Genomic DNA, 12376 nt, shown 5'->3' on the forward strand with positions numbered 1-12376 from the left:
AGGTTAAATAGAACCTAAGGAAAAAACCTATTGTAATGTCTTTCTCCACAGGCAAATCCAAAGATGCCATTTAACAACAAACCTGCCATTCCCAGAAATACAGCGCTGACGGGAACTTCATCAGATTGCTGTAGAATGTTGCCATTTTACTCTGATTCTTGAAATAATAATCTTATTTTTCAGAGCACAACTTCTTGCTTTTTACAGCTGTCATTGCCAACATTTAAGAATGGAAAGTACTCTGCAACGCACAGCCATTTAGCATGCTGCCATCAAGCAAGGACACGAAGACAATTATGGATCATTTGAGTAGTATAGCTTTGGGAGGTGATGTTTTCAGAAACAAGAAACAATTTTCAGATGCTGAACTTGAGACAGTTTTACAGAGGTGAGTTCTTAGCACTCCAATAATTCTGCCCCTTTCCTGGTACTTCACTAGGGAGACATCAAAAAAACAGAAGCACTTGTGATCACTAGACATTGCTGAAATTCTTGGCATAAATAAGTCATTGAATTTCTGATTAAAGAGATTTTAAAAAGCAGAATCAAAATCCCAGGAACTTCACTTACTCTCCAGAAAGCCCCTTCTGTTTTCAGCCACTGAAACTCGTGCCTCCGTACTTCTCAAACTTAACATAGAGACAGCTTCAGACTTTCAACTCACAGTCATTTCTCTTAAAGATATATTTACATTTGGAACCACTTGCAAAGTAGCCCTAGAGACTAATGTAAACTGGATTTTTTTTCCCTACCAATTGTTCAACACAAAGGAAACATGTTCTAGATTGGTTTACTACAGTAATGAATATAACAGACTACAATCATGGCAGTCTTTAGCTTACACTGCCTCACTATTGTCACTTACCCAGCTTGTAGGGTAAGAGTGGTAAAAGCTGTCCCTGGAAGTGAAGAAATCAGATTTCAGTGTCCTTCACAAAGCACAGGGAAGGAAGTTCATGCAAACTTGTACAGATCGAAATAGTTCTTTTCAAAGTATGTCAGTAAAAATAGATTTCACACAAGTCTGTAATAAGACAAAGGCTAATTAGCTGCAACCACTTTTTCTTGAGGTCAAGAGGAGTTACACCTGGGATGATTTTAGCCTAGAATAGCCACGCTTATCAGTGTGATTTTTTTTTTTTTTAACTCAGGACATATCACACCTTCATTTTTACTTGACGCTAAAGTGACAGGGCAAATGAAAGAAGTTATTTTGATAGGATACAACCTACTTGAAAATAACACTTAGGTCTCAGCATTCTGTACTCGGTATAACAGCCAAGATTGCTGTAACTTAGAGAAGTCGGTCAATATTTTATCTTTTTTTCCCTCTCTGCTTTTTTCTCTCCCTTTTCCTCCAGTTTGTGTAGCTGGCAATATTCTGTGGATCAACAGCCCCACTGTTTCCTTCTCATCACTCCGTTATGAGATCTCAAGCATACACAGCTGGTCATCAAACACTTTCTAAGGATGTTTCGTTCTTTCAGTTCACATACCAAAACCCCCAGGTTCTCCTAGTCCTGCAGCAGCCTCTGCTGAGACTCCTTCAGAAGCAGGACCCAGGAGGCACAAGATTGCTGACACCTACAGCAGTCCACTAGGACTGTGGGTCAGGCATTGCCAAAACCTTGTCCTGGATTCACTGAGGTTTACTGAAGCTGAGATGTTTTGAAGAAAAACATTTCAGGTTCTCTATGTCACCACCTTCCTCTGTCATTAGAAAATATCCACCTATTTCTGGAAGTAACCTACCAGCAAAAGTCTTATTAGCTTAAATAGGACTTTCTCTCCTAACTCCCACAGACTCTTTGAGAAACTATTCACAGCACCAGTAATTACTTTCAACACAGTTATGCTCAGAGGACAGGAACTCACTGAGGTAGTCTCGAGCAAGACAGTCTGTGGTCTACTTGATTTTATTCGGCTTCTTATCCCAACCCTTCACTGAAGCACTACAGTTAAGGGCCCATTAATGTTACAGTAAGAAGCACTCCATGTCCCAAGGGTCACCCTGCACAGGTTTCATTGCAAGAGGAAGACTTAAAATTCCAAAGGACAGACAAAAAAAGTCTGATTAACAGAACATAGCACAGAAGCAACACATGCAAGGTACTACAAGACACTAAATACTGCCATTCAGTAACTGTGCACGCTTGGTTTGCTGTTTAACCTCAACCCTCCATACACAGGACAGGTGGGACAAAGAAATAAGATCAAAATACTTACCCTTTTTCCCTTCTTTATTTAATATGGAATACGTCTTCCAGCGTACCTTTTTAAATCAAAAAATGTATAGAATCACATCTACAAAACACACTTGACAGCCCTTCCACTGAACACTTCTCGCTGCCATTTTTTGCTAATATTGCAAGTGAGAGAGAGCCCTGTTTGGGGTACAGCACTCGTTCAGATGCTTTGAACCATCCCTGTGCAAGTCTCTCCCTTTTTTCCTCACTCGCCTGCCCATACAGGCACCTAATTTAGGTTTACTAGAATGAAGTGCCATGAATACACCCTGCCCACTTCATCCCTTCCTCCAGTTCCTTTTAACTGTACAGCTACCCCCTGCAGCCCCGGTGCCTATGGCGAAATCAAATAGCTCTATCTGCCCCAGTCAGTTAAAAGGAGTCTCTCTGCAAGGTTCCCAGCCTGGGAACACGTTAGAGACAGCTCCTGGGGTTTGTCAGAAAGCTTCTGAAGGGCTACATTTCTGCACCAGAGGAATTAACAGCTCCAAGCTTGTAAAGATTTACATATCTCCACAAAATGTCAGTAAATCTGCAGCTATCATACCAGAGATGATGATTAGCACTGTGCCTATTAAACAAAGGGGTGGTGAAATCTGATTTGCGTATTTCCGACACGCACGCAAATTCCCTCCGCTTTCACATCGTATCTACATGGTTCATTTTATTTCGATTAAAATTAACACATTTCACTGATGACCTTTAAAGGAATGCTTGCTTCCAGACTCTTAAATGCACCATTGATCTCCCACACTTTGTCAGCAAAACAATGATCATTCCTAAGATGCCTCTGAAAAGCTACAGCCTTACACAGCTCAGTCCATAAAGTCCCCACTGATGTAAGCAATGCAGAGATGCAGAATTTGCATAATCAGCTCATTTGCTGCATTCAGCAACAAAGGACATATTCTGCCAGTTCACACCCTCACCAGAAGGTTTCTCTGGTTAAGAGGAAATTGCCACATTGCAGTTCAACAGACATGAGGTACATTAGCTGGGTAGCAGCTAAGCAAATAAGCAAATGAAGATGCATGGAAGTTATTATTACCTTTGCTCCAGAGACAATGAAAATGACCTTTGTTGAAAGGCTGGTTCAGAATCAGAAGGCAAAACTTCAGGTCTCCTGTAAGAGAAATGTTGATTCTTATTAGCAAGAATATTGATTTTTTTTTTCCCCCTTTTTTATTTTGCTTTTTCCATATTAATTTTAGTCCAACCACCTCAATGCAACTCCACTGATGTCCTTGCTTCTCAGGTTTCACCATTTTCAGCCAGAGAAGCAGCCAGAACTTCATTAGACACCTTTTACTTGGTAGGGTTTTGCTAAACTTTTATTTTATAAGTGACTTTTACCCACTGAAGGCCATCCTCAACAAGACCCCACATCTATACACTCTCATTTAATCTCCCACTTGCTGCTGCCACCTGGATGCAGCATTTACTGAGACGAGCTTCACCCTGGCCTCTATTAACAGGGAAGGCTGTAGCTGATGCCGTATGAAGCTGTCTCTAATTTGGTTCAATATTCCACTCTCCTGGTGGATGCAGAACTCTTCCTGCCATCAGTGGCTTCTATGAAGCTCTAATTGTGGTATATCCACTCTGGTACTTTATGAATACAGAATGGCCTGGAGCCCAAGGAGCTTAAAATCAAAGCTAGCAAAAGGGAACTTCAGCCTGTGACACCTCGGTGATCCTGCAGACTAAAAACCTCAGTGGATCTACCAGCAACCTGAACTGACCCAACCTGACTTGGCTCCTAAAGCCTCCCACCCTAGCAATATGTCCATTGTGAAGGTTGATAATAAACCTAGAAATATAAAAGCCTTAAAATAAAAAGATTTATGATATGACACACTTTGGTTTCAAAGAGTAAATACGTCAATCTTATGACGGTTGCCTGTGGTGGGATTTGCATTATTTCATTTCCTAATTATCTTGCCAATCATATAGGAATACAAGTTTCCCCTGGAGCTTGATATCCGTAGGCAATCAGGTTAATGAAGCATTATTTGGTCATGTGAAGTCACTGTAATTGAAAAAGGAAAACCTCCATCACTAGAAAGTCTTTTGGGCTTTTGAGCAGATCCAGTACAGCAGGAGGCAGAAGGCTACAGGTGAAGCTGTGTCTTAAGCCATATGATGTTACCAGGGAAAATACAGGTGGTGAAAGTCTTGAAGGTGCAGGAACATCTTGGGGTGAGAGTAGGGAGGGGACAATCTTTAAAATAACGAATGAAATGCATGGTTAGGAGCATGAAGTGAGGGTTAGGAGATCGGGACACCACTATTCTGCATCTCCCCTTTTGAGTGATTTAGGGTTTCTCTACTGACCTGTTCTATGCCTCAGTTCCCTAAAATGGAAATAACAGTACTGTCCTCCCTTGTCAGTATCAAGAGAAACACTACTGAAGACCTAGGTAGTTTTTACTCCAGTAAAAAGTCTACATGTTTATCACAGCTATCTTCTGTGGTGCTGTCAAACACCTTCCCTCATGCCTTCCACTTGCACCTTTGCTGACATGGTCCACACTTCTATTTAATTCATGTATATATAAGGGAATAAATTTACTTCAAAAAGAATGGAGAGGTCAGCGGACAAAGTAAACAAAGGAAAGTGAGAAAAACATTTTTCTTTGCATAGACTGAACAGTTTTGCCTTGTCCTTGAACTTTAAGAGAAAGGTAGAAAACGATACGTTCAAACTAAGTGCCAATTTCCAGCTGCCTCACAAAATGGGACCTCAGCAGCACATCTCCTAATGATGGTTAAGTGAGAAAGTCTGCCAACTGCTTATATTAAACCTAATCACCTAGTGGTGTCCTCCACTGAAGAGAGCCAGCAAACATCACAGGGTCTTTTACCAACACAGTAATACAGACAGACACGGGTGCTGTAAACCTATTCCTGCTGGTGGATCACAAAAGGCATTTCTGTGGCTGTTTTAAACCCTTAAGCCATATCAGCATATGAAAATGCAGTAGGTTTTTAGTTTTTATTTATTGCACCTCAGGAGGACTCTCGTTATATATTAAGGTATGTTTTTGAAGTCAAGGCCTGGCTGTACGTGTCCACAGCGAGACTTCAGAGGCCGATTTTCAGAGGCGACACTTCAAGAGCCTTCAGTGAGGTCTGTAAGAGCTGCTGGTTCTTACTTGTTCAGTTGTTGCAAAGAAGCAAAGAGGTAGATGCCCCCAGCACACATAATTAGGAGGGGGTTTTCTTGTGGTTTGGGTTGTTTGCACAGTTATGGGTTGAAAAAGTGCAGAAATGGCGATTACTGTTTCTCCTGCTTTTAGAAAAGTGAATGTCCCAGTCATTTCAAACCACTGCAATTAATGCATGATAAAATGCTATGATTAATGCTACCAAAATGGGCCTAAATGTCAATATTTTAATGGTGCTCGCTGAGTTAATATAAAGCTGCACAAAGGGCTCAGTCCTTGGTAGATGAAAAAGAGTAATAAAATCGGGCTGCAATAATTTACAACCACTGCCCTAAAAACTATTAATAAATTGGGACTTCTGATGGCAAAGACCACGTCGATGGACAGAATATGCAACATCCATCACTCTGAGAAAAACTGATGAGAGTCACTGTGCCACTGCTCCGAGCACTCTACTGGCTATTCGTTTGAAAACAAATCTACTTCAAGGCCATTTATCTTTAAAAGCCCTTAACAAATCAGGAAGCATCTATCTCCTGGACTGTCTGCCCATCCATTTTTCACAAAGATAATTAGCACCCTGACCCAACCATTAACGAAACTGTGCTCTGTTTGGACTAATGGGAAAGAGAATTCTGTAAGCAAGAACTCAGCAGTGAATATAACACGTCCCCAGATACAGACATCTCCACTGAAGCGGCTTTTGTTGGTCTTTTGTTAGAGGCGGAACAAGCTGGTCTCTTCCTTAGTTTCTTCCACTTTTAGTACAATTTCCTCTTTCATTATGTACTTTTCTTGCAGCTTTTGCAGACTGAGCAAATTCAGCCATCTGCAGCACAAGCGGAAAAGAATAAACGTCCTCCATACAAAACCTCCAGCTTATTCTTGGTATTTACATCAACACAGAGAATGAACGGAGCCAAATCCCACAGTGTAAGCCCTCTTGTAGAGGGATCAGTCACGCAGTAACGCCTAATTTCTACAAGACAGGAGTAGAGAAGGATGACTCTAGGAAAGTTTTACTAGCATTTACGGAACCAAACTTGTTCATCTCCAGTCTTACCCGCTTGTTTTCCTATTTGCTGCTTCTAACCCTTGCAGTCTCACAGGCATGACTTACAGACGTATGTATTAACACGTGCACAACTACATCAACAGCGAGTTATATGCAAAAATACAGCTAAAGAAAAAAAAATCTTTCAGCAGACTTGGAAAATTCCTACTCTTTGGATAAAGCTGGATCATTTTAAACTTGCCAGAAACACAGAGAACCATTTCCTTACTTTCCCAGGTTGCAAATCAATCAACAATCCCTACAAGTCCCACTGGGACCATCAGTGAATAACGTCATCCTTCCTGAAAACTTTTTCCTTTGTCTGCTTTCCAACTTTTACTTAGCTGCACTTCTTTGACGCAGCTTTGCTCATGGTTGCTTAGACAGGACTTTAATCAAAGGTGCTGTGAACGTCTCTGACAGCCTATGCAATGTCTTTTTACCCCATTTTAACTCACTCGGAAGAATTCCAATATATTTTAGAGCACACATTTGCTATTCTAAAAGCCTTCTTGGCTTCTCCCTGTCATATTACGCTCATCTCACTATTCTATAAATATTTATAATATCATTATGCATTTTTTATTGATTTCCCCTTGTCACATGCCAGTCTTTAGGCTGTATGTCTGTCACAAAGCATATGCAAAAGGCATATATATATTTAAAGACCACCTTTTCTGTGGTAGCCAATGAAATAATATATGTGCCTTCTTTGTTTCCTTTCAGTGTTAGAATAATATCACTAGAAGTTATTCCACGCACTGTCAGGTTCCTGGCTATTGAATTTTCCAAGGGGGAAAAAGCTGTGCTAAGATAGCAGCATGCCTCAAGGTGCTAACAAAGGATGACTCCAAAGTCAGAGCTTCAGCCACAGAAAGGGGATTGCACTAAGCAACTCATGTTTTGGTTTGTTGTCTGGTATTTGTGCTCTACGGCTTGCCTGAAGAGGAGCCGTTCCTTTCCTTTCCAATGGTCTATCAAGCATCTTCCACAGAGTACAGATGAAGGAGGAGAAAAGAGACAGGTAGTACACAGGCAAAGGGATTTTACCATTAGTAAAGTTATTTCATTAAATTAGTCTAGAAAGTTGAAAGTTGGAAGATGGTTATAAATTTTCAGAAAATTTCTCTACTGGTAGAAATACATCTAGATATCCAAGATAGTAACCAAGACTCCTTGAAAAGATACTGCAGAGATTTGGGTTACACATAGACCTGATCACATAGGTGGGAGTCCAAATATACACTGAGCTTCTGAGAGAGAAAAACTGAACGAGCCCACTGAAAATTTCCTCCTGGTTTGGTTTTGGTGTGGTTTTGTGTTTGTTTGGTTGGTTTTTAATACATGAAACCCTCCTATTTAATTGAAATACAATCTACCAAAAAATCAGAAAATATCAGGTTTTACTTCAAAAATTTTCTTAACATACTGTGTGGACTGAAAAACTTGGCTCCTGTGCAGTGCTAAGAATTACTAAGTCAAACCAAAGCTGGAATGGGAACTTTGCTGTTGGCAAAGGAGATGTCACTAACACAGGACAACTAACAAGTGAGCTTATAAAGGTATGAATTATGACATCAAGAAAAAAAAAGATTCATTGTAATGAATTGGAGCGGACAATTTTAACAAACACTTAAGGAAAAATTGTTTTAATATTGATATTCCTTACATTAGGAACATGGCTATTTAAAGAATATTATATTAAAGTAGTCCACATTCTTGCTTAAATGAAGGCTCATGTAGAAAAACACCACTGATCACACCTGAAGTATTCTGGTTTTACAGCAGGGAAAGAGAAAAGACCCTAAACTGCTATATTTTGCTGCCTCCAATTGCAGGAAAAGTATTCTAACTGCTCCCTACAATCTCAAAAAGTTCCTTGGTAAAACTTTTTTCCTTTTGCTGTATTAGCTGTAGCACCACAATTAGCTTTTTCTTTGACATTCATCAGCATTTTTAGTACAGTCCTAACGGGATATTTGTTCCCCCTCTCACTTGAAAAAAAAAATCCAAAACACTGAATCAGAGTTTCCACTAAACAAATGGCAATATATTACCTTTTATTTTTAACCTTGTCTTTATGAGAACGCAAATAGATGTTCAGCACATACACAGATGTTACCTAAACGCAGAGAACGTGGGAGTTTGGAGGATCAGCTCCAAATCTACATCATTTTCTGCCAAGTAAGCACCTGTCCCCAAGTGTTAAGTCCAAAAACGATGCTCTGGGAAGAACTTATTGAAATGGACCATTTCATTCAGGGTTTGTTTTAAGGGCTACCAGCCATTTTCCAAACATACTCAACTGGAACAGCCTCCCCATGAGAAATGAAGTAAGTAAGTGTTTGATTAGATAAAAACTAAGGAGAATGAGTCCATCAGACTATGGAGCATCTCCCATTTCCTAAAAGAGTTTCTTCATTGTGGTTCTTGGTTTTTTGTTTTTTTAGACATTGAAACACCACCCGTAGCTTCCTACCTGATACGCAGATGCAGTTCCTAACAGGCAATTTACTTGCTGGTGTAACAATTATTCTTGAAAGTTGACTTCTGTCTCACCAGACAAGATCCTGGCTTTATCAATGAATGTCTCTGGCAACTCACCGCCTACGGGTGCTATCTATATCTACCTTAGCAAGTAACACAGTACAATAAAATCAGGTCTATAGAGCAGAACTGTTGGTGCTGAAGGTATGATAGACACTGTACACATTTTGGGAAGGAGGGGAGGGAGGCTACTTCAAGTTAGGTCTAGTCTGAACCTGTAGACTGATACCCATGAGCAGTAGGAAAGCATTATGTGCACTCCTGGAGCACATTTTTAGTTTCATCCAAAAGGCAATTTACTCACATACTCCAAAACCACTCTGCAATGTAAAGCAAAGCACTGTAAATACTGGAGAATCTAAAAAGGACCATTTCAAACTCATGCAGCCCAAATCAACACTCTGAAATGTAAATGCTTCATGTTTAAAAAGTTTCACAACTCCTGCAGAACTGTTGCTTTGAAAATGGAAAAACTTCTTTCAAGTCAGTCAGTGAAATCCACTCCCTACGTCTGTGCTCTTGCTAGCAAGGTAGTTGTCAGCTTTAATTCAGAGAAGCAGTTAAGCTTGGACTATTTTATTAATTATAGCCATTACTTAGAAAACATTGTGTAGCTGCATTTTACCACACTGAATCCCAAGCCTCCAAACAAGCCATTTAATTTTCCTCGTAAGACTGACAACTCCAACAATAAACCAGCACAAATTATGCAAAAGGATCACAGACCTTACAAACATGTTCTCAAACTTATTGAATAAATCGAATATGCATACCCAGCTGCTCCTTGGGCAAAGGCAGTGTTACCCCATCAATGCATTTTAGTGTTAATTTTTTCATGTAAATTCTATTGATTTTCAAATATTTCACAGCTCTTAATTCTCCAGGCAAATTCCAGCCTGAAGAGTAGGAAGGAAAGGAGATTTCTGCACGCAGTCTTATTGAAAAGCTGCTATGTGGTACTCTCTGGAGAGCCCTCTACAAGAGTTTATGTGGATGAATTCAAAACAACTAATTTGTCACAATAAGTCACAAACGCGGCCATACACACAGGATAACCCACCCACATTACTGACTAGTGCTGCTCCTAGAAGGGTGTTACACCTTGAAATGAAAACTTGCCAATTAATTCTGGTGCTCCTCTGGAGACAGCAAGGGCTGCACTTTTCACCTCGGTATGTGATGGGACATTTCTTCTCATACAAACTCCTATAGTCCCTAGCTGCATTGCTGAGTGCTTGGGTCTTCTGCTCTTTCTGTGTCAGACACCTCAGTGTGGTCCAGCAGAATAAGATCCCACAGTTCCCAGTAGGGAATCTTCAGTTTTAAATAACTTGTTCAGCATCGCAAAGAAACATCATGGCAGGATTCAACTCTCCAGGGCAACATTCGACCGAACTGAATCATGAGAACCGTCTATTTAAATATATATCATAATAATCACACTTCTTACTATTATATACATGGAAATGATGCTTGTGCTCCATTACCAACTCTCATTTGAAAATAAACCCATTGGAGTAAATGTCTAAACCCATTAGACATTGGAAGGGGCTGGCCAGGGAGGTGGTGGAGTCACCATCTCTGGAGGGGTTTAAGAAAAGCCTGGACATGGCACTTAGTGCCCTGGTCTAGTTGACATGGTGGTGTCAGGGCAATGGTTGGACTCGATGATCCCAGAGGGCTCTTCCAACCTGGTTGATTCTGTGATTCTGAGCAACCAATCACTTCGGGAAGGTAGCAAGGTACATAAACCCGAACAGGCTCTTGGAGAGACACACTGACACATGCACCATTTGCTACTGCAAGGCTTTGGCTTGGTTTACCTCATCCCCTTGCTGGTTGTGTCTCCAGAGATGTTGCTGGACCATCCACCCACCATTCTGTGGTTTGTGCAAATAGGACTTTTGCTTCAACCTGACCTGACGAAGTTCCTGGAGGCAGCAGGAGTTTTTTTAGCTGAGATGTTATCACCTAATCGGTTATACTCTTCCAGTTCTCAAGACTACCAGTTGGACTCATTGCCCAGTGATCCAAAAAAGAAAGAGATTTCTGATAGAGGCACAGACAAGTAAGGGTCTAGGAGATTAGTCAGATACATTTCATCCTGTGGCATAGAAAAAAGGCCAGCTGAGGCTGAAGAGATGAATAGGGAGTAAAATAGCGGGAGGAGGGACAACTTTCTGCAGAATGGGAAGTCTAGTCCTCAAGGCTGCAGAATCTGGCGTGACCTTGCATATCTTGGATGAACTTTGAAAATGCATGAATTACGCTGCAACTACCTTCTAAAAAAAACCCCCATAAATACTAAATGCTTTGCTTTGTTATTCACAGGCGATCGTGGTTTAACCCCAGCCAGCAAATAAGCCCCACACAGCTGCTCGCTCACTCCACCCCGGTGGGATGGGGGAGAGAATCGGAAGGGTAAAAGTGAGAAGACTTGTGTGTTGAGATAAAAACTGTTTAATAGGGAAAGCAAAAACCGCACACACAAGCAAAGCAAAACAAGGAATCCACTCACTGCTTCCCATCGTCAGGCAGGTGCTCAGCCATCTCCAGGAAAGCAGGGCTCCAAAACAAATCCAAAACATAGCCCCATACTAGCTACTATGAAGAAAACTATCATCTCAGCCAAAACCAGCACACAGGCAAGTCACCTTCTGAGACACCACCCATTTTACACTTTCTAAGCTTGATATCAATTGGAAACTCTTAAAAGAATTAGACATACAGGCTTTCTATGAAAATACTGATAGTGTTAATGTGAACTTGACTTTCCTGTTTAAAATTTCTAGGCACAGAGCATTAGGATTGGAGCCTAAATCTACAAAGTGAAAATGAAAGCGGATGTGGAGAGAATCTATGAAATTTCCATTTTACCTCCAGGCTGAAAAATAAACACAAATGACTACAAAACATTAGCTTCTAGATTTAACCTTTTTTTCCCTCAAAAAGATATTAAAATATCTTCACTTTAGAGCAACTTTAGGAACCACCGACCAACCTCTTCCGTTCCCCCAAAACTACTATTACTATTCAAGTAAGTTCTAACTTTAAAAGAAAATCCAAGATACTTTCTAGCTGTTTAATAGCCAGGTCAAATACAATGCCTCCCTTGCATTTTAAAAACACGGCATCACATCATATGAATACACCATGATAACAACACTTGTTATCTGGGATGTCTCTATTTCTAGGGCTACAACCAGGCACATAAACTCCCTGGCTGACACGAGAACTTCAGCCGTTATCGTCAGCTCAATCTGCACGCTGCAAGAGTAAGGTGACTTCAAGGAATCACAAAACAGAGAAGGCAGATAGAATCATTGAATCATTTTGGTTGGAAAAGGACCTTTAAGATCATC

General features: G+C 40.6%; 1 protein-coding gene across 1 annotated transcript in view; it reads right to left on the reverse strand.

Annotated features, from left to right (window-relative positions):
* TPK1 (thiamin pyrophosphokinase 1) overlaps nt 1-12376 on the reverse strand; it is a 260228-nt gene that overhangs the window by 205713 nt on the left and 42139 nt on the right. Inside the window, exon 2 of the mRNA XM_068396455.1 lies at nt 3295-3369. Coding sequence (XP_068252556.1) covers nt 3295-3369 — 75 coding nt within the window. The remainder of the gene's footprint in view (nt 1-3294; nt 3370-12376) is intronic.

The sequence above is a fragment of the Nyctibius grandis genome, chromosome 3, assembly GCF_013368605.1.
Source record: "Nyctibius grandis isolate bNycGra1 chromosome 3, bNycGra1.pri, whole genome shotgun sequence".
Taxonomy (NCBI): Eukaryota; Metazoa; Chordata; class Aves; order Nyctibiiformes; family Nyctibiidae; genus Nyctibius; species Nyctibius grandis.